The 26,108-nt window shown below is 47.5% G+C and overlaps 1 protein-coding gene across 1 annotated transcript in view; it reads right to left on the reverse strand.

The window, feature by feature from the left end:
- The window catches only part of CCDC6 (coiled-coil domain containing 6), a 342,291-nt gene that overhangs the window by 51,475 nt on the left and 264,708 nt on the right, over positions 1–26,108 (reverse strand). The window contains exon 8 of the mRNA XM_078642647.1: positions 25,870–25,994. Within this exon, the coding sequence (XP_078498773.1) occupies positions 25,870–25,994 (125 nt within the window). The remainder of the gene's footprint in view (positions 1–25,869; positions 25,995–26,108) is intronic.

Here is a 26,108-nt window from a genome sequence, read left to right on the forward strand (position 1 = left end):
ACCCCTTCGTAAAGGGCAGCTCTATTTAAGAGATGATTAAACCCAATACTATCTTCTGGAGGGGAAGGTTTTGTTGGGTAGGACTGAGGATCAGGAATGTCGGGCACATTGTGTGGTGGGAAGCCAAATATATCGTCATCTCTAGGATATTCTGGATTGACATCTTCATCTACAGGGTATGTATGTGGCTCTGGTATGTCATTTCCCCCACCTAGATCATACTCTTCGTCAGTGTGGTGTGATGATGCAGGTGATTGAACAGGAGAAACTGTAGGTTCAATGTAAGGAGGGATAGGAGAGGAAGAAGGTGAAGGAGAGGAAGGGTGCATTGGAGAAGTTGCACAATCCTTTTTGGCAGGAACCACAGGTAGAAGTGGTGTGTCTGCTGGTCTCTTCTTGTGAGGAATGGCTTCCACATGTCCAGTTTTTGGATTGATATGGACTTTTCTTTGTTTAGGATCTGGTCTAAACAGTTCTTCCTCTGCAACCTTCTTCGGCGTCAATTTTTTCGGTGCCGATAGGGGTTGTTTTGTGTTTTTTGATGTAGGAGGCGTTCGAGTCCCGTGGCAAATTTTTCGGTGCCGAAGGGGGTTTCTGCTTGGTAGGCTTGTTAGAGGGTTTAGGTGTCTCTGAATAAGGCCTTGGAGTCTTTGGTACCGAGGTTGGAGATTTTGGAGTGTAGACAGGTCTCGCTGCGTCAGACTCTGGCTTCCCATCTTTATTTTTGGAACCGGAAGGTTTTGGAGCCGGAGCTTTTTTCGGATCCGATACAGTCCTTCGGCACCGATGCATCTTTTGGTTTGGGTGCCGAAGGATCTTTGTCTTTGGGCACCGAAGGGTGTTTTGGCTTCGGTGTCGAAGAAAGCTTCGGTGTGTGTGCTTCGGTGCCAATGGAGGAGGTGGAATTGGCACATGTGGTTTTGTCGGTTCTGAGGCATCGGAAGGCGTAGTCAGCCGAGCCCGAAGGCGGGGCGTCTGAGGGGGATATTTCGGTCTCGACTGGGCCCCATGGGCGGAGTGCTGACCGTTGCCTTTGGCTTGGGTAGGGTCTGTAGTGCAGGGGCAAGAGTACTCACAGGTTGACGAGATGAAATCGAGTCGTCTGAGTCCTCTGCCTCCGATATGATCTGGAGATCAGGCGAGTCTTCCTCGGCGACGAGTGGAGCCTCGTCCTCGATGTCTTCTTCGACGATCTCCTCCTCGAAGATGGCCTCCGGTGCTGGTGGTGATCTCCTCATCTCGTGTCGACGTGCCCTCCGATCCCGAATGGTCTTCTTTGATCGGAAGGATGCACAAGCTGTGCAGGTCAACTCGTCGTGTTCCGGCGATAGACAGAGGTTGCAGACCTCGTGATGGTCGCTATGAGGGAATTTTGCTCGACATACCAGGCATCTCTTGAATGCAGTTCTGTCCATGAGGCATAGGCCGTACGGCGCCGATAGGCCCAACGGCCCGCGTCGACGCACCGGAATGTAGCTGATGTCGAAAGTAGTCTATTCGTCGATAATGTTTGTATAAAGTTTATTTGGCTTCGAAGTTGCTGGAAAAGTCTTTTCTAGCCGGGGCGGAAAACTTTCATCCGAACCCAGTGGCGGAAAAAAACAATCTAAGGATGGAGGCGATGACCATGCGCAGTATTGTCCAAGGGAGGAGTCACCTATCTCGTGACTACAAAGACTTCTTCCAAGAAGACAACAACCTGCAATCATCCGAGCCCAACACCAGGTGGCGATCTATTGCAAAAGTGTACGATCTGCAGCTCATATGCCTCGAACATAAGTTTTAGTAAAATGGAGTAGAATATTTATGTGTTCTATTTATTATTTCAATAACCCCTGACGAAGGGCTACAGACCAGAAATGTATTGGGTTTAAAAGAATGAGGCCACCAAGGACGAATTGTTAATTCAGATGTGCCACTGATAAGACCCGGCTGGGCATGCCAATGGCATTTGAAAACATAAAAATGAGAATTAACGCTACCTTTGGAGTGAATGGATCAGAACTGAATGAAATTTGAATAATGAATAAACTAAGATATGGATCAAACGGAGTACACAATGACTTTTGGTTTGAGAGGAAAAAGTTTCTCTGCTAAGGCTGTGCAACTGAGTGATGTGCAAGGATGTGCCACAAAAACTAGCCACACAATTCATCCCATCCTAGATTCCCCTGGGAGTCTAGTTAAAAAAAATGTATAGATTTGCTAGGTGTCCCTAGGTGCCGGCAGAACTACAATTCAAAATCCACAGCTAGGCACTTTGAAAAAAAGGGTCAGTTTTCACTGTAAAAATGTTAAATTTTGGCCCGTTTCCTGTCACGGGACGTAGGCCTACTCAGAATTTCGGAGCAACTGTTATTACCTATTGACTTTCTATGCATTTCTGCCTTCTTAATGTAATACCATGTGTAAAAAAGAAGTCACTTTAAAAAGTGTCCTTAATTCACATGCTAGTATGGATACCCACAATTTAGGAGATGTGCAAACTACTGCTTCTAAACTCAATTTTGTTCCAATTTCGGAAATACATAGGTGTCCTTGATACCTATTTTTCACTCTTTATATTTTACCAAACTAATTGCTATATACTCGGTACACAATGCCGTAGTGGAGATTAGGAAAGGGGGTGGTGATGAACAGAGTGCCTGAATTAAGCAGACCACTCTTACCCAGTCCAAAGATCAGGGCTTGATCCATCACCGTTTTTTAGCTCACTGCACCATCCCAGCTCAGAACTTGGCTATATGCAAATTAGTCTGTTCCTGTCCCAGTGCATGATGGGAACAGGGCAAACCAAACTACCAAGCCAATTCTTGTACTGGGAAGGAAACAAGCTTCCGGGGACCGGTTTCTGCCATTTCAGGTGTCGTCGGCCAGGCTTGCTTGAATCCTGATGATGCAATGAGCAAGGGACTCACATCTGAGTATACCCTTCCACGCTTGTGGTGGACAAAATGATTCAGAAAGAAATTTTTGAAATTATTTTGGCCACCATGAGTGTGGAAGGGTATGCTCAGACATGAGTCCCTTGCTCATTGCACCATCAGGATTCAAGCAAGCCGGGCCGAAGACTGCTGTAATGCCAGAAACCGGTCCCCGGAAGCTTGTTTCCTTTCCAGTGAAGAATTGGCTTGGTAGTTTGGTCTGCCCTGTTCCCATGATGCACTGGGCCAGGGACAGACTAATTTGCATATAGCCAGGTTCTGAACTGGGATGGTGCAGTGAGCTAAAAAACGGTGATGGATCAAGCCCTGATCTCTTGACTGGGTAGGAGTGTTCTGATTAACTCAGATACTCTGTCCATCACCACCCCCTTTTTGAAATTATTGTAGTGGAGATTAAGCAAGCTATTGCCCAGAGTTGCAGAGTGTGAACCCGTGATTCAAGTAGGCACCGAAGCGAGAATTATCGAGTCCGTGAACATTTGGGCTCAAGACCCTGCCGCGTCGGGAATTGAACCCTGCTCCCGGGTCTGACCTCTGCTTCAGGGTCTGCCTCCTCTAACCAGTGAGCCACACTACTCCACCTGATGATGTTGGAAGAAAAGGACACAAATTTGGCGTGGATACCGTGTGGACCAAACGTTAGAGGGGCTTAAGCCCGAACTACCCATAAATACCCACCCAAAAAAAGCTTCAAATATGGGGGTTGGTAGTCGCCTTGCCACAAAAGGGTTAACAACCCCCCCTACCCCTAGAAAAGCATTGTGATCCCTCCGTCAGTGTGTGAGGAAGAAGTGATGGAGAGGGGTGTTGCAGGAGCTTCCAAGATGAAAGTCCAACCAAACGCCATAAAAAAACAATGTGCATTCCCATTAATAGGTGGAGTTACCTTGCCTCGTGACTCAGACTTCTTTCAAGAACAAGTTGCTTAACCCTATGTGGCAGAAATATGTACAGTATGTGTATCTACACCGACACATGCTGTAAACAATCACCCCCCAACCCCCCACCTATCTCCCTACCCTGCCCTTTTCACAATGACAAAAACTGTGCTGGAATGTTGGCACAGGACCATTCATTGGATACAGTAAGAAGGTAGACTCAGGCAGGAGACACCGCTTTGGCAGGAGAGTATCCTGGCTCAATCAGCACAGATTTAGGATGTCGGATTCATAGTCATATTCAAGTTCAGAGATGTCGGGAGACGTCCTTCATTAAGCTGCATTTAAGACACACTCGAGACTTACTGGTCAGAAATAAACACTTCCGAAATGCAATACGTTGGAAGCCCATCTGACCACTGAGACAGGGTAGAGGTAGGATCTAGAGAATGTACTGGTTGCTGGTCTCCAACTCCATAGTCTGCATGTAACTGCTGATAACATTCAGGAGAAGGGGGATATGTCTACTAAAGCAGAAGACTGGAGAAATGCATGAACTTCACTTAGGGAACTAGATTGTGTCAAGTATAGATAAAGTATATGCCCAGAACTTACTTAACCCCCTAAGTGACTCTGGAAAATCAGCAAACCTAATGCCCTGAATTGTACCAGATGTCAAGTGGAAATAGGGGGCTATCTGGGGTTACACAATATAGAATTGCCCAATAATTATGGAATACTAGCAAAAAATGACTCAGACACTGCCCACTAAAGCTCATTGATCCTCCACCTGAAAAAAGCTCCCTGCTGTGATGCAAGACCGTGGGTGCTTGAGAGGGAAGCAGATTTTAATTAACTGTTGGCTCCCTGGCCAAAAAGGATATCTCCAAATACTGGAAGTGCAGTCCGGAATGGCTTCATCACAAGGTGAATAGCTGAGGGGCACGGACAAGTGCAAACAATTAGAAGAGCCAGCCTAGTGGGCCAGCAGCTGTCTCTGTAAGCTTGGTAAGATCTGGCGGCCATGTTGGGAGCATTTTCATATTTTTACTGTTTATAGCAACTTTTAGTATGCAACCTGTAAGTGGGTATATGAGACTATGTATATGAAAGATAAATATAAGTCATGTATTTCTTTAGGTTTCTATATAAAATCAATGAAAGGTTTTTCAACAACAAGCATTGAAAATGCAATAGGTCTTGCCTTTGATTAAGTTAACGCCATTTGCTTTGCTATAGAATACCATTAGCAAAGCAAATGGCTTTAACTTAATCAAAGGCGAGACCTATTGCATTTTCAATGCTTGTTTGGACATGTGCCCTGCTAGTAACCTGTTTCACTGCTCCCTAGGTGCCCTCTTCCTGCGGAACTCTGTCCTGCGCTCTGTACCTACGAAATTGCACACACCCCTGTACCTTCTTCACACAGCTCTTTGCTGTGCCGTCACACACCGAACAGCACACTTCTGTGAATGTCATGCTGAAGCGCACACCACACCTCCCTTCATCTCCACCACTGCACAGGAGTCGTTGCTGCAATTCCACAAATGACACCCGGTGGCGTCTCCTGTGCTGCGCCAGTGCAGAGGCGGTATGTGCACTTCTTTTGGGTGTCTTGAGCACATATGGTAAATCAAAATATTTTTTTCAAATTAATACATATTTTCCGGACAAAAGAGCTGGGAAACACGATAAACCAGGGGGCAGCAACTGCCTCTGTGTTTCCGATTTCTGTTGTCAGAATAAAATGCAATCACTCGAAAATATTTCCAGTTCGTGTGTGTGCAAGACGGCAAAAAGAAGCGCACAGACCACTTCTGCTCTAGCGCAGAATACTTCACCAGCATTCGTCCCCAGAATGCCAGCACTTGAGCCCTGGCGCACCCTGCCAAGGGCACTTGACTACTCACTTCCCAAAAAAAAATAATCCCCATTCACCTCCTCACCCACTTAGCACGGGGCTCATTCCCCGCACCCCACACGAGTGTGCATCACTGTGCATCGCCACAGACTCAGTGCCCACATCCCCTCCACATTCGGCACACGACGCGTTTGTATCTCAGATGCCCACTTGTGCGCCTCAGAAGGCACTTTACCGCATGTCTGCAGAGTAGAAACACCAGCTCTACACACACACTCCTGGTCTGTGCAAAGCCCGCCACCACCTGTAACCCGTGGCCTGTTTTCTCTGCCGTGTGCCACACACGGCCACCACCTCAAGAGGTGGCACTGATCACCGCACACATCTTTAAGGTGGCCTGTTCCTTTGTTTAGCACCTCCCCACCCCCTCCAGCCGGCCGGATGTGTGCGCTAACACACCGTCGTGCACACGCCCCTGCAGCATCAGTGCATACCCCTGTTGTGCACCAGGGTGGCCTCACGTGCAAGCTTTAACTAGCTGGTTCCCTGAGCACCGTCTAGTCGCAGCTCCTACCGGACACGTGCCTCTAGTCCCCCCGCTCTGTGCACGCTGTGCCAGGGTGCCCAGGGGCAGGCCACCGTCTGTGCCAGAATAACCCGATCCGACACAGGAGGCTCCGCAAGTCATAAATAGCGTGCAGTGTGCCCCCGGAGGAGCTCGGCGCGCCAGGACTCGGATGAGGCCCAGGGCCCTCCTACCTGCACTGCCACCTCCCCTGTTCATCACCTACAACGCAGGACATACTGCGCCCCAACACCACGCCATGTCCTCAGAGCCAAGATCGCGTCACTCATGAAGATCAGAATGGAGGAAGTTATTAACCTGTAGAGCCATGCTATGTGCAGGGAGGGGCACGTCCTGTTCACAGCAGTGCCAAAACACAACACACTACACCCCACACCTGCTTCCCAAGGTAGGAGGGGGTCTATAGGGCAAAAGCCAGGCAGGCCGTTGACCGATCCCCTGTTCGAGTACCAGGCTTACTTAATGAGGGCAATGCCACAATGCGGTAATTACCGGTCTGCATTCAAGATCAGCAGCATTTCCACACGTGTGGGTAATACGGAGGGCTTTCCACAGTTCGCAGGCAGCAGATTTTAAACCTCTGCAACATTTCTGCGCACAAAGAGGTCTTACTGTATTTTTTTTACAAAATGCAACACCACCTAATTCCAAGTCAACAGAACATGACACATATAATTGTAAGCTCACGAGATAAATGCATATTCACTGGATTTTTCATTTACTTTACAGAAGTTGAGTACATTGTACAGGATTACATATGCCGCTGGGCCGCTATTGTAAAACAAAAAGCGCACTGAATAACGAGCCTTGGCCCGAGGGAGGTGACAACAGGAGCAAGCTGAGGCGCATTTCAAACAAGCTGTCGGAGTTGTGTGAAACACAGTGCATCCCAGCTAATGAAGGAGTGTGTGTAAGGCTGCAAGTGAGATCCAATCCCACTGTGCAGGGCCAAAAGGGAACAGGGTGGCAACCAGGAGGGATTGAAATGCCTCCATGGCAATCATTGCACTCCCTTTTGCATAATTAGTGACGCCAAACAACGCTCATGAATGAAAAATGCAGGCGGAGCGCAGACACTGCTTCGGAATCCGTATTGATTCCAAGAAGCCCTCACATGGCGAGAGCAGCGCATGCGCTGCTTTCGCCAGGCCGAGACCTAAAAAAATAAGTCCATGCTGTATTTTCTGCCCTTTCCTGTCACAGCGCTACGCTGCTCCATACAAGTGAGGGAGGGTTTTTAACAGAAGACTTGTGGCAACACTGGTTGGTTGAGATTTGTGGCTCCACATGGATTCGTTCGACCCTGGACTCCCCTGGGAGTCTAATTTTCAGAAATGTGTAGGTTGGGTAGGTTTGCCTAAGTGCCTTCTGAGTTAGGACCCAAAATCCACACCTACCCAAAGTGTAAAAAAAAATAGGGTAAGTTTTCAGTGAAAAAATGGATGTATCCATGTTGTGTTTTGAGCCCTTTCCTGTTACGGGTGCTAGGCTCATCCACATAAGGGAGGTACCATTTTTATCAGGTGACTTGGTGCAACGCTGGGTGATACAAAACTTTCCCTCACAGAAATGTGAGGAAAATGTGATTTCTTTCCCAATCTTTAAAGTTTGCTAGGGCTCCTGGATTAGGTAAGGAAAATGCTACTTACTAGTATGCATCTGTTCTTGGCATGTATAGCTGCAGAGTTACACACTGTGCATAGATGGCCACATAGTGTTGGGCCCGGATGTTTGCAGTTTGTTTTTGTTGTAGAAAAGTCTTTGGAAGTCACGGGACAGGTGACTCCTCATTTGGATCATACTGCGCATGGGCATCGGCTCCATCCCCAGATTGTTTTTCGCCAGTGATGGAGCTGTACAAGAGGTAGTGATGTCCATGTGATTTGTATCTAATTAAGATAATACTGGAACAGATAAAGGCAGCCAGGGAGGCGGGTGGGCGTGTGTAACTCTGCAGCTCTACATGCCAAGATCAGATGCATACTGGTAAGTAGTTTTTTCCGTTCGAGGCATAGGAGCTGCAGATTACACACTGTGCATAGATTGTACAGCAGTGCCCACCTTTAGCGGCGACTACCCGTATCTGTTGCAGTTGTTTGAAACAGTTTTTAGTACAGCCTGACCCACAGTGGCTTGTTGTTTAGTTTGCACATCTACATAATAGTGTTTTGTGAATGTGTGCGGTGTAGACCATGTAGCTGCTTTGCATATATCATCTAGAGGAATGTTACCTAAGAATGCCATTGAAGCCCTATTTTCCTTTGGAGGAATTATTAACGTACTTTTGGCTTTCTGGTAACATATTTGTATGCATTTAACCATCCAGATAAGTATCCCCGATTTTGATATGGGGTTGCTCTTTCTGCGACTGTTTGTGGCTGCGAGAAAAATACGGGCAGCTCAACAGATCGATTTAGATGGAATGGTGAAATAACTTTTGGAAGGTATTTAGTATTAGTACGTAGAACCACTGTTATGATGCATTTGCGGAAAGGGTTCTTGAATGGTAAATGCTTGTAGTTCACTAACTCTGAGAGAAGTAATAGCTACTAGGAAAGCTACTTTCCAAGTTAGGAATTGCAATTCACATTTATGTAATGATTCAAAGGGAGGTCACATTAAACATGTGAGAACAATGTTTAAGTTGCACACTGTTGCAGGTGGCGTTCTGGGAGGGATTATTCTTTTGAGTCCTTCTATGAAAGCCGTTATAGCTGGTACTCTAAAAAGAGATAGATGTTGTCTATTCTGTAAGTATACTGCAATGGCAGCAAGGTGTAGTCTGATAGACGTGTAGGCTAAATTACACTTTTGAAAGTGTAATAGGTATCCTATGATGTGTTGAATAGACACATCTAAAGGATTTATTTGGTTGTTTTGACAGTATATCAAAAAAAGTTTCCACTTAGCAGCATAGCATGCTCTAGTAGTGGGACGTCTAGCTTCTTTGATAACGTTCATACATTTGAGGAAGGTTGAGGTAACCAAACTAGGACTTCAGGACCTAGATCGCTAGGTTGAGCTGAGCTGGGTCCGGGTGTCTGATCTCTCCATGGTTCTGTGTTAATATTCGTGGAGATAGGCTCAGTTTCTGGTGTGGTACCACAGATAGTTGCAGCAGCGTGGTGTACCACATTTGTCTGGCCCAAGCTGGAGCAACTAGAATGAGTGTTAGGGAATGTTGCTGTAGTTTGCGTACCACCAACGGAAGTAGTGGGAGAGGAGGAAAAGTGTAAGCAAATTGTCCGGACCAGTTCATCCATATCGCATTGCCTTTGGACAGCGGGTGTGGATATCTGGCGGCGAAGTTTGGGCATTTTGCATTTTCGCGAATGGAGAAGAGGTCTATCTGAGTTTGTCCCCACATTTGAAAGAATGGTTGAAGAACTTGCGGATGAAGTTCCCACTCGTGAATCTGCTGTGTTTGTCGACTTATATTATAAATAGAGGGGTTCGACCCATGTAGTCAGTGGGACCTGGGTAATAAATTGAAGTGTATGAAGGGGTCCCAGACCAAAAACACAAAGAATATATAAAATCAACTGGATTTTCGCACAATTGGATGAGATCAAACACACAAAGTAACGGTTGGCAGTGTTTTTATTTTCACTGAACCCACAAGACCATATAGAGGTTGTATATTCACTAGTATTTATACACAAATATCAAGTGCGCCCACACAGGGGAGGGGAAGGGGTGCAAGGGGAGGGGAAGTGCTTCAGTTAGTTAACATCACTAATCAGAAAAATCGTTAAGCACAAATCCACAAATGAAAACATCATTGTCATTGATCCATAAATCGGAGATCAAGGGAAACACATGTTTTACAAAGCATTCCACATAACAGAGACTCCTGTAATGATTCTTATTATCAATCTTGGGGTGAGGAGTTCGTGTGAGTAGAAAACGGTCTACGTTTCGACCCAGGGGTGTAGGATAATGGATCCTTACTCGCGGGTCTTCATCAGGACGTAAGGGGGGTGTGGTGAAGGAAGCGGTGGGGCTGAATCCTGGCACGCAGGTAAACAAGGCCAAAGGCTTCCTGGTTCCAGGCAGACACGCGCTGACGCTGGCTCCGCTCTGACCCATCACGGATGGCTGTCTAAATGTACCTGATCTACTCTGGGGACGCTTAGGCCACGGAGGCCTCCGCCGCCTAAAAGGAGACACGCTGAGTCTGCTCCTTCCTGATAGTAACTCGTTATCCTTCTGGACGAGCGCCTGGTTTATTCTAATTTTTCGTATTTGATGGACACCACCCGCCGTGCCTCCTAGAACGGGTGAGCTATTGAATACAAGACACCGCTATTATTAATCCGGACTGGGCAATACCTGGAGACATAACACGCCCAGCAGGCCTTTGGCCTTGTTTACCTGCGTGCCAGGATTCAGTCTCTGTTATGTGGAATGCTTTGTAAAACATGTGTTTCCCTTGATCTCCGATTTATGGATCAATGACAATGATGTTTTCATTTGTGGATTTGTGCTTAACGATTTTTCTGATTAGTGATGTTAACTAACTGAAGCACTTCCCCTCCCCTTGCACCCCTTCCCCTCCCCTGTGTGGGCGCACTTGATATTTGTGTATAAATACTAGTGAATATACAACCTCTATATGGTCTTGTGGGTTCAGTGAAAATAAAAACACTGCCAACCGTTACTTTGTGTGTTTGATCTCATCCAATTGTGCGAAAATCCAGTTGATTTTATATATTCTTTGTGTTTTTGGTCTGTGTTTGTCGACTTAGCAGATCTGCAATGGTGTTTTGTACTCCTGGAACTTGTTGGGCTAAGAGGGAGATCTTTAGTGGTATAGCCCATCTCCATATGTGCTGTACTAACAGAGAGCTGCAGAGAGTGTGTTCCCCCTTGTTTGTTTATGTAGTACATGGCGGTCATATTGTCTGTGCGGACTAAGACCGCTTTGCCTGATACTGGTTTTTGGAATGCTTTTAGGGATAGAAAAACAGCTAGTAACTCCAAGTGGTTGATGTGGAGTAACTTTTGTTGCAGTGTCCACCTGCCTTGCATGGTGTGAGGCAGTAGGTGAGCTCCCCAGCCGGAGAGCGACGCGTCCACGGTCATGATTATTTGAGGAACTGGCTCTAGAAACGGTCGGCCCTTTGAAAGGTTTTTGGTGCTCCACCATTGCAGAGAGCGATGAGTCAGACTGTACCAAAACTAGGTCTGTTAATTGACCACAAGCCTGGTTCCATTGGCGTGCTAGGCACTCGAAGTGGACGCATTTGCAGTCTTGCGTGAGGTACTATAAATATGCAAGATGCCATCATTCCTATGAGCTGCATGAACACTCAAACTGGAAGCGAATATTGTAGTTTGTATCTTTTTAGGAGAGTTTTTACACTTGTTATTCTGGCTGGAGAGGGATAGTCTAGTGTTAGTTGGGTGTTTTTTGTAGCGCAGAGATATTGTTGTATGTGTGAAGGTTGCAGATGCGACTTGGTGTGATTTACTGTGAATCCCAAGTCGTGGAGAAGTTGAATTGTAGCGTGAGTGTGTTGCAGACACTGGCTGTATGAGCTGGCTTTTATGAGCCAGTCGTCTAGGTATGGGAAGACGTGAATATGCTGTCTTAAGTGTGCTGCTACCACTGCTAGGCATTTGGTAAACACCCTTGGTGCTGTTGTGACTCCGAATGGGAGCACTTTGAACTGGTAGTGCTGCCCGTCCAGCACAAATCAGATATTTTCTGTGCGCTGTGTGGATAGGAATGTGAAAGTAGGCTTCCTTGAGATCTAGAGTGACAAGGAAGTCGTTTTGTAACCGGAGTGGAAGGACTTGTTGGAGTGTGACCATATGAAAATGATCCGACTATGTAAATGTTTAGAGGTCTGAGGTCTAGGATAGGTCTTAGAGATCCGTCCTTCTTTGGGATTAAGAAATATAGGGAGTATACTCCTTTGTTTTGCTGATGCATTGGGACTATTTCTATTGCATTTTTATGCAGGAGGGATATCACTTCCTGCCTGAGCAGTGACAAATGTTCCTGCGACATTGAACGCTGCCTGGGTGGTATGTTGGGGGGGGTGGATGTTACTTCTTGGATAAGCTCATTTGCTCTATCTTTGTACTTATCAGGGAGGTGCTGCATTAACGATTCTAATTCGTCATAATGTGCCCGGTCATATCTTGCCAATAATGCTTGTGTATTGGCAATACGCCACATGTTCGCTGCTTGAGACGCAGTTCTTTTCCCAGATGAGTCAAGGATCTTAGACTCTTTATCTGGTGGGGGAGCTTCACCTGATGTTTGTGAATTTGCTCTTTTGCGTGCATTGGAAACCACAAGCGAGTCTAGTGGTACTGGGCCTTTAATATATGCTGGGTCTGAAGGGGCAGCTTTATATTTCTTCTCTATTCGTGGGTTTATGAGCCGATTACTAACTGGGTCTTTGAAGACTTCAGGAGCATGCTTAATCACTCCTTTAAGCATGGGTAAAATGGATGAGGATCTTTGTGCATTATCAAAGGTATCCATTAGGAAGTCTTCATCTACAGGGTCTGTATGCATGTCCACCCCTCTGTGTACTAATTGATTGAAGCCCATAGTGTCTTCTGGTGGGGGAAGGCATAGAGGGGTATATGTCGTCCTGAGGGACATTTGGGATGTCTGGGGTGTTATAATCATCCCACGGGTCAGGTGAGCCTGGAGGAATAGATGTATCATCTGCATTAACCCCTATATCATCAGCGCTATCATCCCTGTTGTCATCATCTGGTATGATAGAGGATGTAGGGGAATGTTGTGGTAGGGGCACAGGTGGTGATGGCATAGGTGGAGGAGAAGGGGAAGGAGCTATTAGAGGAGAGGTAGCCATGTCCTTTTTTGGATTAGGAGCCGGTGCAGGTGTATCCAGTGGTCGTTTTTTTTTAACTTAGAATTAATCGACCAGTGATTGGATCTTTAACCAGAGTCTCTTGTGCAGGGTCTGGGTGAAATAAGTCCTCTGCAGGAGGCCGAACTTTTGGTGCGGAGGGAGGTTTCGGCACCCAAGTAGCTTCTTTTGTTTTTTTGGCAATGTCTTTAACAGGAGAAGCAGGAGTCTTTTTCGGCTCTGATGGTTTTTTCGGATCTGGTGCATTTTTTGAATCAGATGTTTTTTTCGGTTCCGGTGGTCTTTTTGAATCCGAAGCTTGTTTGCTTGGTTCCGACCTGGGTTTCGGTGCCAAGGGACTAGCGGTATGCTTCGGCGCTGATTGTTTCGATGCCGGCGTGGTAGGTGATGATGTCTTTTTCGGTGTCGGTAGGTGTGCGCCGGCACCGTGGGGAGGCCGACTCGAGCCCGAGTTGCTGGAAGGCTTAGCTAGCTTCTTAGCCGGGCCGAAGGTGGGGCAGTAGAAGCTGTGTCTCTGTGTGCACTCTAGTCAGAGGGCGAGGGTTTGACCGAAGCCTTCTTTGGATGTGTCTAGGAAGGGTCGGGGTCGACGGTCTTACTTACGACCTGCTGCGCTGGAGTGATGTCCTCGACTTCGGAATCTTCTGCCTCGGAGTTGCTGTCGACGCAATGTTCTGGGACGTCAACGCCCTCTGCGAAGATGTCGTCTGGAATCGGAGCTGAAGATCGAGCCATTGTTCTCCTAGCTCTTCGGTCCCGTATCGTCTTCTTGGAGCGGAAGGAGGCACAAGCGGAACAGTCTCTGGCCTCGTGCTCCAGGGAGAGGCAAAGGTTAAACACCCCATGAAGGTCGGTGTGGGGAAACTTCGACCCACATTGAAGACACTTTTTAACCCCTTTGCTGTGACGGAACCGCTCCGTCGCGGCACGCGGGTGAGCTGTGCTTGTGACGGAACGGTTCCGTCACGGCCCCGCCCGCTCAATAGAACGCGGCGCGCAGGCGCAAAATCCGCGGCGGCGGGGCCGTGACGGAACCGTTCCGTCACCAGCACAGCCCACCCGAGGCTCGTGATGGAACGGTTCGGTCACGAGCATTGGAGGGTTTAAATGGCATCCTTTCCATGAGCTGGAGTCGAGGCCTAGTTAGGCCCGAAGGCCGTCGTCGACGACCGGAATCGAAATCTTCAATGTTGAAGAGTAGCATCGACTGGAAACGCGTTCGAAACTAAATTCTGGAAGCTGGTGAGGATTGCGCGAAGGAAATTGGTTCCAACACGGAGCGCTAGAAAGACATCCGAGCCCGGTGGCGGAAAAAAACAATCTGGGGATGGAGCCAATGCCCATGCGCAGTATGATCCAAAGGAGGAGTCACCCGTCCCGTGACTTCCAAAGACTTTTCTACAACAAAAACAAACAGCAAACATCCGGGCCCAACAATAGGTGGCCATCTATGCACAGTGTGTAATCTGCAGCTCATATGCCTCGAACACATGCTTTTGGAATATTAGATGCGCTTCTCTGTTTGCATGTTTGAACAGTGGCATGCACACTGCTGTGGCTGGCAGTTGATATTTTAGACACCAGCTCACACACTGCCACACCGCAGTTCCTCTTTGACTGCGTTCAGCCACTGATACCAGTAACTACCGTTCTTAAGCAGAGATACAATAACAGGGATTAAGGCAAACATGATTGTGACTTAGTGTATGCTGCGCTCATAAAGAGGTGGCATGCAGAAGATAAAAAGGAAGAAGAGACCTGAGAAAGTTAAAGGACATTAGGCAATCTGAAATTTGAAGACAGTCAGGTTTTCATGCATGTTTTTTTTAAATATTGTGCAGGCTTTTTGAGATAGCTTTCAACCCTATAGAAAGAAACAAAATTGTCTGCATGTGAGATAGATGATATATTTGGTACTTTTAGCAGACACTAAAATCTGGTGAACTGTCTGCACCTAGTTTACTGCTAGATCACCACTTAAGTCAGGACAGCTGATCTGCTCAGAGGTTGGAAATGTAAGATAATGACTGACCGCATACTTAAGGAAATATCAGACATTTAGGCTGCGCTGTAAGGAAGCAGTAAACTCATGATCATATAAATGTGAATATATACAGGGTAAAGAATGAGACATCGAAAATGAGATTCTGCAAATGCTGGAGTGGAGGTTTTTATGTTCACCCTTAAGATATGTATTGAATATGCTACTTACCAGTATGCATCTGATTGGATGATTGCACATTGTTGTCCTGGAAGAGTCTTCAAAGTATCACAAGATAGGTGGCTCCTCCCCTGGACTACAGTGCACATGGGCATCGACTCCATCCCCAGATTGTTTTTAGCCATTGTGGCGAAGATGGAGTGCAACAGTGTGAGCGATGACCATGCTAAGAGTAAGTGTAAATTCTGCAGCCGCTACAGGCGCCGGGGAGGAGGGTGGGCGATATGAATGTCAGCAGCCCTACATGCCAAGAACAGATGCATACTAGTAAGTAGCATATTCAGTTTGAGGCATGTGGGCTGCTGAATTCATATCTATAGCATAGAATATATAGCAGTCCCTCCATTATCGGCGGCCACCTGTGCCAGCTGCAGACGTTTGAAAAAGTGTCTTTAGAACAGCCTGCCCTACAGCTGCCTGCTGTTTGGAGTGCACATCTACACAGTAGAGTTTCGTAAATGTGTGTGGGGTAGACCATGTGGCTGCTCTACAAATGTCTTCCAAAGGGATATTACCAAGGAAAGCCATGGAGGCCCCCAACTTGCGGGTGGAGTGGGCTCTGGGTGGGACCGTTAAAGTGCGCTTAGCCTTCTGATAGCAAATCTGAATACACTTAACGATCCACCTGGCTATACCTGCTTTGGAAATGGGGTTGCCTTTGTGCTGGGCAGAAAAGGCAACAAAGAGTTGTTTTGTCTTCCTAAAATCTTTGGTCCTATCGATGTAGTACATCAAAGCTCGTTTGACGTCCAGAGTGTGGAGCATTCTTTCGGCTATTGTCTCTGGGTTTTGAAAGAACACAGGCAGTTCAATAGTCTGACATGGAATTGTGAAACCACCTTAGGAAGAAATCTAGGGTTAGTGCGCAGCACCACCCTGTTCGAGTGAATTTGTATGAATGGCTCTTGCACGGTGAGCGCCTGGAGCTCACTAACACGTCGCAGAGACGTAATGGCTATTAGGAAAGCCACTTTCCATGTTAAGAACTGAACCTCGCATGAATGCAAAGGCTCAAAAGGTGGGCCCGTCAGCCTGGTGAGGACCACATTAAGGTTCCATACAGTAGCTGGCGGGGTCCTGGGAGGAATGACCCGTTTCAGTCCCTCTAGAAAAGCTTTAATGGCAGGCACTCTGAAAACCGAGAGGTGCTGCCTGTTTTGGAGATAAGCCGCTATGGCAGATAAGTGTATCCGAATGGAAGCATACGCTAGATTGCATTTGTAAAGATGTAACAGATAACAAATGATGTCGTGAGTAGATGCATCCAGCGGGTTGATGTTGTGTTCATCAAGTAGACTACAAACCGCTTCCATTTTGCTGCATAGCAAGCTCTGGTGGTGGGCTCCCTCGCCTCCCGTATGATATCCATGCAGTCGGGAGGCAAGTTAAGGTAGCCAAATTCTAAGACTTCAGAAGCCAGATCGCCAGGTTGAGCTGTTGCGGATCTGGGTGCTGAATGTCGCCATGGCTCTGCGTCAAAAGTCTGGGTGTGAGGTGCAGCCTTTGATGCGGTACCACGGAGAGTTCTAGAAACGTGGTGTACCATGGTTGGCGTGCCCACGTTGGAGCAACCAGGATGAGTGTCATCGAGTGTTGCTTTAGCTTTCGTGCCACCAGCGGTATGAGAGGTGCTGGGGGAAAAGCGTACGCAAATCTGCCTGACCAGTTCATCCATATCGCATTGCCTTGCGACTGTGGGTGAGGGAACCTGGCGGCAAAGCTTCGGCATTTTGCGTTTTCCCTTGTGGCAAACAGGTCTATCTCTGGATGACCCCACTGCTGGAAGTACGGGCGGAGTACTGATGGATGTAACTCCCACTAGTGCATTTGGTGGCTGTACCTGCTGAGCAGGTCCGCCATCTGATTGTCCTTGCCCGGGAGGTGTTCCGCCATGAGGAAGATGTTCCTCTGAATGGCCCACTTCCACATGCTCTGAGCCAGATGAGACAACTGTGGAGAGTGTGTACCTCCCTGCTTCTGAATGTAGTACATCGCAGTCATGTTGTCCGTCCAGATCAACACAACTTTGTTGCACAGATGCACCTTGAATGCCTTCATTGCCATGAAGATTGCCATCAGTTCTAGGTAGTTGATGTGCATCTTCTGTTGCTGTGTCGTCCATAGTCCCTGCACTGTGTAGAGGAGTACATGACATGAGCTCCCCATCCTTGGAGAGATGCGTCCGTTGTCAGGATAATCTGTGGCACAGGCTCCCGGAACGGTCGGCCCTTGCAAAGGTTGTGTGGAGTCCACCAATGCAGAGAGCTGTATGCCCGACCGGTTACCAACACTAGGTCTTTTAACTGCCCGTGAGCCTGATTCCACTGACGCGCCAAGCACTCCTGAAGCGGACGCATATGGAGTCTCGCGTGCGGGACTATGAAGATGCAGGAGGCCATCATGCCTATCAACTGCATGAACACTCTTGCTGGAAGCGAGTGTTGCGGTCTGAACTTCTGGATTAGCGACAATGATGTTGATCCTCACAGAATTGGGCTGAGCCGTGGCTGCCAGAGTATCTATAGTCACGCCCAGATACTGCCGCACATGGGCTGGCTGAAGGTGCGACTTTGGATAATTGAGTGAGAATCCCAGATCGTGAAGAAGATGAATGGTGTGGGACATGTTGGCAGCGCACTGCTGGGCCGACTTCGCTTGGACAAGCCTGTCGTCCAGATAAGGGTATACGTGAACGTTCTGCCTCCTGAGGTGCGCAGCCACTGTCGCCAGGCATTTTGTGAAGACCCTGGGCGCTGTTGTCACCCTGAAAGGGAGGACCCTGAATTGATAATGCTGATTCTGAATGGTGAATCTGAGGTATTTTCTGTGTGACGGATGTAGTGGAATGTGGAAATATGCATCCTTGAGATCCAAGGTTGCGAGGAAGTCTCCCTGATTGAGCAACGGAAGAACCTGCTGCAGCGTTAGCATGTGAAAGTGTTCCGATAGAATGTACTGGTTTAGGGGTCTGACGTCCAGTATGGGTCTGAGGGACCCGTCCTTTTTTGGGATTAAGAAGTACAGGGAGCACACCCCTGTGCCTTCTTCCTCCACCGGCACAAGCTCGATTGCCCCTTTTTGCAGCATGACAAGTACTTCCTGCTGCAATAAATGCAAATGCTCTGTGGACATAGGACGGTGTTTTGGTGGTATGTTGGGTGGAGTGGATGTTAACTCCAGACAATAGCCGTACTGGATAAGTTGTGTGACCCACCTGTCTGTGGTGATGGATTTCCAGACTGGCAGGAACTGCTGGAGTCTCTTCCCCCCCCCCCCCCCCCCGACAGGTGTTGTATGGTCGGGGGCAGTGACAAGGCGTCACTGTTTGTTGGTGGCGGAGGAGCGGGAGCTGTTGTTTCCACGACCTCTGCCCTTGGCGCTGTTGCCCCGATAGCCTCCTCTACCCTGCTTGTTGTAAGAGGATTGCGCCCCACTTTTAGTGTACTGTGTTTGCTGGGACATCTGGCCTCTGGAAACACCTCTTACTTGAGCGACGAAAAGTGTTGCCCCTGAACTGCTGGGACTGCTGGGACCGGAGAGCCCCCATGGACTTCGCAGTCTCTGTGTCTTTCTTTATTTTTTCCAGGGTGGTATCTACCTCAGGGTCAAATAATCGATCAGGGTTCACAGGCTGATTGAGGATGGTGGTCTGTATCTCCGGTTTGAACCCGGAGATCCTGAGCGAGGCCTGACATCTCAACATCACACTTGTGTTAATGGCCCTGGCCGCGGTGTCCGCCACGTCCAGTGCACATTTAATAGAAGCGTTTGAAATGAGCTTCCCTTCTTGAATGAGCATCTCTGCTGCCTCTTGATACTGATCTGGCAAGTGTTGCAACAGGGTCTCTAGTGTATCATAGTGTGCCCTGTCGTATCTGGCCAAGAGCGCCTGAGTGTTTGAAATACGCCACATATTGGCCGCTTGGGCCGCCACCCTCTTCCCTGATGCTTCTAGCACTTTAGATTCCTTGTCAGGGGGAGGAGCATCACCCGTTGTTTGCGAATTCGCCCTCTTCCGGGCATTAGAAACAACCATAGAGTCCAATGGCAACTGGCCCTTGATGTAGGTAGGGTCGCCAGGTGCCGGCTTATACTTCTTTTCAATCCTAGGGTTTATAACCCTGGCACGTGTGGGTTCTTTAAAAATGTCAGCAGCATGTTTCAGAACCCCTTTTAGCATAGGGAGTGTTTTGACAGTTTTTTCAGAGGTGGAAAAGGTATCAAATAGAAAGTCCACTTCAATAGGGTCAGCATGTAGCTGGACGTCGTGGTTTTTAGCCGCCCTCTCAATTAGAGCATTAAATGCTGCCGAATCCTCAGTAGGAGAGGTCTTGACATTGTACACCTGAGTGTCCGGGGCAGTGTGTTGATCCCCTGGGTCCCCTGCATCTGCCCATGAGTCCTGGTTATCCTCCGGATCAGTATCGGCAGGGAAGTTGTACTCCTCATCATGCCCTTCACCAGTGTCCCCGTCTGAATAAGTGGGTGAGGGTGGTGCAATGGTTTGAGACAGAGGATTGATTGGCTCAACCAGAACCGGGGAATCCGTAGAAGGCTTTTTGCGCTTCAAAGGAATAGTGTAGGAATAGTGTAGGACTCCATAGGCTGTGCCGGTGTGATCTTTCTCTTATAGAGGGTACGTTTTCCCGGTGTCGGCGTCGATAAAATGTTCCGACTGCTCCTCCATCAGGAGTTGTCGATGCTTCGAGCTCACCAGCGGCTGAGAAGGCTTCGACCCTGTAGACTCCTTTATGGGCGCTTCGTCGACCGATTTGGGTGCAAACGCCTTTGGCGCCACCTCCGGCGGCAGCGTGAACAAGAGTGGCGCCGAGGACTTTGGCGTTTTGGCAGCTTGCTTCGGGGTGGAAGTATCCTTCGGTTCGACCGCGGAAGCCTTGTTCTTGATGCGTTGCAACGAGTCAGACACCTGCTTCGTGAAGGATGCGGACGGTTTCGTCGACCCGACAGACGTTCTCGGCCCACCGGCATGTGCTGACTCGAGCGCCGATGTCGGCGGCCTTGACAATTGTTTTTGTAGCCCCAGTCTTCGGCTCGACGCCCTTGATGGACTTTGGCTCGACGCCTTTGGTGGACTTCGGCTCGACACCCTTGGTGGACTTCACGTGGTCGACACCCTTCTTCGGCTTCGGCTGCCCCGACATGTCGGAAGACGAGGAGGCGACCGGAGCGACAGACGTCTTCTGTTTCGATGGCGTCTCTATCACTTTCGTTTTCGTCGACACCGAAGCCGTCACTTTCGGTTTCGGTTTGACCAACGTCGGCTCCATATAAGTGTCCTTAGCCGGGCCCGTAGGCGAGGCCGTGGATTCAGGTGGAAGATCTTGGGTAAGGCCATGTGGCGATCCCTCGACCTGAGCCTTAGTGATTGTACGAACGGGGCATAGCTCTTCTCCTGAGCTATCTTCCATGGCCCCATAGGCCTCATTGTCGTCTCCTACCTCGTCGACGACTGCTTCTGTATCGAGCACTTCGACGTTTGCGTCGTAGTCATAGTCGATCTCCACCGCTGGAGTCGAAATCGGGTCTTGATCTTCTTGCTCGTCTGCTTCTTCCCCCTCGAAAATGTCCACCGGGGCCGACTGCTGGGCCTCCTGGCGCGCCACGCGCCGAAGTCGAATCGTCTTCTTGGAGCGAAAACGGGAACAAGCCATACAGTTGGCTTCATCGTGATCCGGCGACAGGCACTTGTTGCACACCGGGTGAACGTCGATGTGGGGATACTTTGAGTTGCACACGGGACATCTCTTGAACGGGCTCCGTTCCATGATGTTCCGTCGAAAGTCTGGTTGCGTTGACTGGGCCTCGAGCACCGAAGAGCCACGCGACTCCTCTGGATATCCGACTCGGAAACCGAGCCGGAACAGAGCTGGGCACCGAACGCAAGACAATACCGACGCTAAAGAAAAGGCCTTCGGGCCTTAAGGAAAGTTTATATCGATTCCGAACTGGAGATATCGAAAATGCATACAAACCCAATGGCGGAAAAAAACAATCTGGGGATGGAGTCGATGCCCATGCGCACTGTAGTCCAGGGGAGGAGCCACCTATCTCGTGATACTTCGAAGTCTCTTCCAGGACAACAATGGGCAATCATCCGGACCCAACAATAGGCGGCGATCTATGCTATAGATATGAATTCAGCAGCCCACATGCCTCGAACATAGTATATATAAGATGGAGGGGAGGACCGCTTCCCCAGACAGTGGAAGCGCGTTGCCTACATCCCTATGGCTTAACACCAGACACTGAAGTGAGAAATCATGGAGAGAGTGCTCCCATTGGAAAGTGAATGGGGCTCATATTAGAAAGGGGCTCATGTTAGGAAGGGGCTCCTGGTTACCTGTTTTTCCCTAGCAGTGCAAGTGTGGTAGATGGTACGTCCCAGGAGTGGGCAGATGAGAGCGTGTCTAGGCAGGGCCTTTTCTTCCCTGTTTGATTTTTGCTGCAGGAAGGCTCAGTGGCAGCTAGGTGGAAGATCTAGTGCTTCATTGTGCCAGTGTTCTGGGTGCGCTAGATGTGATACGGCCCCAGTGCTGCCTGCCCTGAAATACACTATTTTACATACGTTTTCCAATACAGACTTTGTTTGCCTTCACCCTGTAATGATCACGTGAGGGAAAGGGGCGGTGCATCTCCGGCGTCATGTAGTTTTAATTATACAGAATGTGAATTGGTATTCAGAACTTCCGTTTGAAATCCCCCATTATGTTTTTAACGCACAAATATTCATTCAGGTTATAGACCATCACCAATCGTCTGAGAATACTCAACCACTTTCAAACACTGACAATTCTTTTGCAACTTTATGAACATGTGCTCTTTTCTGCTTAAACAGAAGTCGCCTATTCGCCTCTACCCCACCCTCCCTTTCAAACCAGGCATGTATTTTTCCGAAACTTTTTAATGGGAAAAGGTGAATACATTTCAAACACACTCACCTTTCCCTACCATCGATTCAGACAGTGCACATCTATCACACGTGTCAACATGGAAACATATCTGCTGTGCACTGTTTAACACAAACACGCCTGGGTGCACCTTTATTCCTTTGGATGCATCAACTTTGGAAATATGAGAAGCTCAGCTGGTCCTGCTCCTGCTCAGTAGGGACAGACAGATATTAGCAGCAAGTGCTCAGTTCACTCACTAAGCTATTGTACAGGACAGAGGCAACGACTGACCACTCTGTGTAACCCGCAGCCCACAGATTAAAATGACAGCAGTGCACAGTCTGTCTTAAGGTAACATTGCTCAGTCCATTAAACGCTCATTGCTGACATCCGCCTTGCCCTGCCACTCGTGACTTAGACTTCCGTCATTCCGCGGTCAATACACGGAGTCTCCTCAGACTGGATACGGGTGAATAAATATTGCTTACAGTTCTTAGGAAAAGCAATAGCGCGGGGATAAGGGGTATTTTAATAGATCAATATAAGTATTTAGTTAACGGTAAAACACGACTTAAAATCAATTAATACAGCCAAAGTTTAATATATACACAGAGGAAACGTCTAGTACTAGTAACACAATCTAAAATACGAGGAAATCACCAGTGGTTCCCACTTCATCTTTTTACATAAACATTCTAAAAATGTAACTTTTTTAACTGCTTTTATTTGATAATTCCAGTAATTAAACTAGCGCGGCCCGTCATGGGACATGAACGGCGCTTTACATGGTGGACAGAAGGTGTGCACACGGGGACTCTCTTTACTGGCAGCGAAAAAAAACTAACTACAGTATCACACCACTAGTAAATCATCCAATGCCCGCATGCACATCTTCTGTCTCCCCGCAGGCACGCTTTGGAATTGTATCGATTCCAAAAGGCCCTCGTCATGGCGAGAGCAGTGCATGCACGCTGCTAACGCCACTGTAGAGTTCTCTCCCGCATAAGACAGGAGGATTCTCATCGGAGGTAAACAGACGTGGTTGCTGCAGAAGATGCATTAGAGTGCCGAAGCGGTCTAGGCCAGAGCAGATCCACCTAGAGCACCACAGGGTCTCCATTTTATGGAGAACTCTGAATCAGATCTGTCTGGATAAAGAAAACAGTCCCGGTCTAGCCTGTAGCAAGGCTGTCCTTTGGGCAACCAGAACATCTCTCCATCCAAATGAACTAATCACATAGTGTAATTTTGTTGAGTTGAGTCCCAGGCAGATATACAGGATGGCCTGAAGCCTCAAATGTGGAATATAGAAATCCTTGGATAATCTCACTGGTATGACTAGTCACGGATCAATGTGAACCATAATTTGTGGACAAACTGGCAGAATAGCTATCTCACTGAATAGTTGGGTGTATGCTTTTACTGTTAAAAGATATGCACCAAAGACTGGTGGTCAGGATGAACTTTGACTGCTGTTCTTACAAATGGTCACAGTGGCTCAACTTAATCTTCTGAAACCACCATGTTATTAACACTCTTTTTGGTCAGTTAATAACCCAAAGATTAGTTGACGTCTGTACTCATTATCAGGAGAGGAAATGCTTCACCAGGAATGAGTCCAAACATTTGTTGCACTTTTTCAAAACAGGACCTTTAAAATTCATGTGCTGAAAATCAAGCACAATCATCTAGTCATTTCTCTGTAAGCGAACAGTACTACCGTCAGAATCTTAAAAGTTGAGCAGAAGAGAAACAAAGGGCTTCCTCAACTGGAAAGGAGGGGAGTTGGAGGTCTGGTTGGCATTAATTCGATGACTTTCGGTTATTTGGTTGGAGTACTTAAGGACCTTGTCAGCTGTGGAATTTAAGACATTCTAGTACTCAGTGCTCATGGTCCTGGTAGCACTATTGCAAAGGACACTGGACAGTACCAGTTTCTAACTTGCCCAGTTTGAGCACAATCATACTCTGGTGTATAGCCAGAAGTAACAGGTTATAGTGATCAAACCTAGGTCAGAGGAGCAGACCTTTGTTCATCACAATGACTTGAGCACTGGTCTACTGCAAGTAGAGACTACCGGACTAGAACTCCTATTTCCCATTCATCTTAAGACACTTACCCATCTTGCCCATGTTTAAGAAAAGTGATTTGTCATTTAAAGTAGGTGCCGGCACCTGAAGTGGGCTGGAAAGATCGATGGTAGAGTAATGTGCCTTGGTACAGTGGGCCTCCTAACTTAGGGAGACCATGTACCATGCAGATAAAAGAACAGTATTTTATGTTGATAGGTCTGTAGATTACTGCTTTTGTACTAGAGATCCTTTTTATTTGCTACTCAAAAGTTAGAATCCTAATAGAGCACAGTGACCTATGAACTATCAAAGAGCTTTCCCACTAACTCCATGGCATACATTATAACGTTATGTTTTTCCAGTGTCTTACATTATCTTAACGTTGCTAAAAGTGTTGAGATAGAAATACATTCTTATTACCAAAGGCAACCTCAACCACTGTGGTAGGTTTTAAATCTTGACTTTGTGCTTCTGCAGACCAAACACTCTTAAAATATACTGCCTAATATTGATAACACGAGGTTCCTACTGCTTGTAATCCTCACAGTGTTATGTAAAATTTCTTTTAGACTGAGTCACATGTATAATTCATGGTCTCTGTTTAGTGTGTGTTTGATCTAAAGTGCTGACACTTCAGACTGTTTTGAGTAATGCTATTAAAAAATTAAATGTATGTGAGAAAAGGGATATGGCGAGATGGGGGCACTGTTGGAGGTTTAGTGAGGGAATCTGTGGAAGCGGTGGTCAGAGAAAGAGGCATCAAAAAAAGACACTCTGCACCACCATGCTAAAGCTGGCCCTGCTGCTACACAAACTAACCTTTCAGAAAGAAAAAAGATTGAGAGAAATAGCAGGAAAGAAAAATGGTGGAAAGAGAGACTAGGGGTAGGACTGGCTACACATTCAGTTCTCTCAAGAACTGGTTCAGAAATGTAGGGCCGATTTAAAAAAACACACAAAGGAGCTAAAGAGCACAGGAATGATGGTATGCCACAAATGAACACGTAAGTACACCAAACTGAAACAAACTTCGAGATTTAAACAGCTAGAGTAGACTGCTGCTAGTACTCCAACTAGATGGCAGCACAACCCAGAGGCTGAGAATGTGAAAGGACGACAATTAACCCCTTGGCAGCTGGGGTAATTCCACCACAGTGCGGGGTGTCAAAGCCCAGCTGTGCTCATGACTAGCTTAGCTCGTCATGACTCACAGTGAACCTGTGCTCATGACGAGCTGAGCTCGTCACAGACCCGCCCACTCATTAATTCTCCCGCAAAGATGGGGAATAAGTCGCGCGTGGGCGGGCCGCAGCCGTTATGACAAGCTCAGCTCATGAGCACAGCTCCACTGTGACTCATGACTAGCTGAGCTCGTCATGAGCATGGGAGGGGTTAAAGAACTTGCACTTTTCAAGAACACTAGATGACAGGAGTATACACTGCATGCAAATCAACAATTCAATCTTGTAAACAATATTTTTCAGTTATTTTAATCTCATCTGTCAATGCGAGGATCTAGTCGTTTAACAATACTTACTGCGATGGCATGAGAGGGACCCATGTGTTGCACGTGAAGACCTGGCGAGTTGTAGTAAGACATTCCAGGTCTAGGTAGTGATGTTGGAGGAGTAAAACCAACATTGTGACTTGGATAAGGTAAACCTACAATGTTAAAAGAAATAAAAATCAATAAACAGCACTATTTGCCATTTTCACATATTAACTATTCCAATTCAATCTTTGAATTTATATTGCAGAAGTTAAAAAAAAAGTGTG

Source organism: Lissotriton helveticus, chromosome 5_1, assembly GCF_964261635.1.
Source record: "Lissotriton helveticus chromosome 5_1, aLisHel1.1, whole genome shotgun sequence".
In the NCBI taxonomy this organism is placed as follows: domain Eukaryota; kingdom Metazoa; phylum Chordata; class Amphibia; order Caudata; family Salamandridae; genus Lissotriton; species Lissotriton helveticus.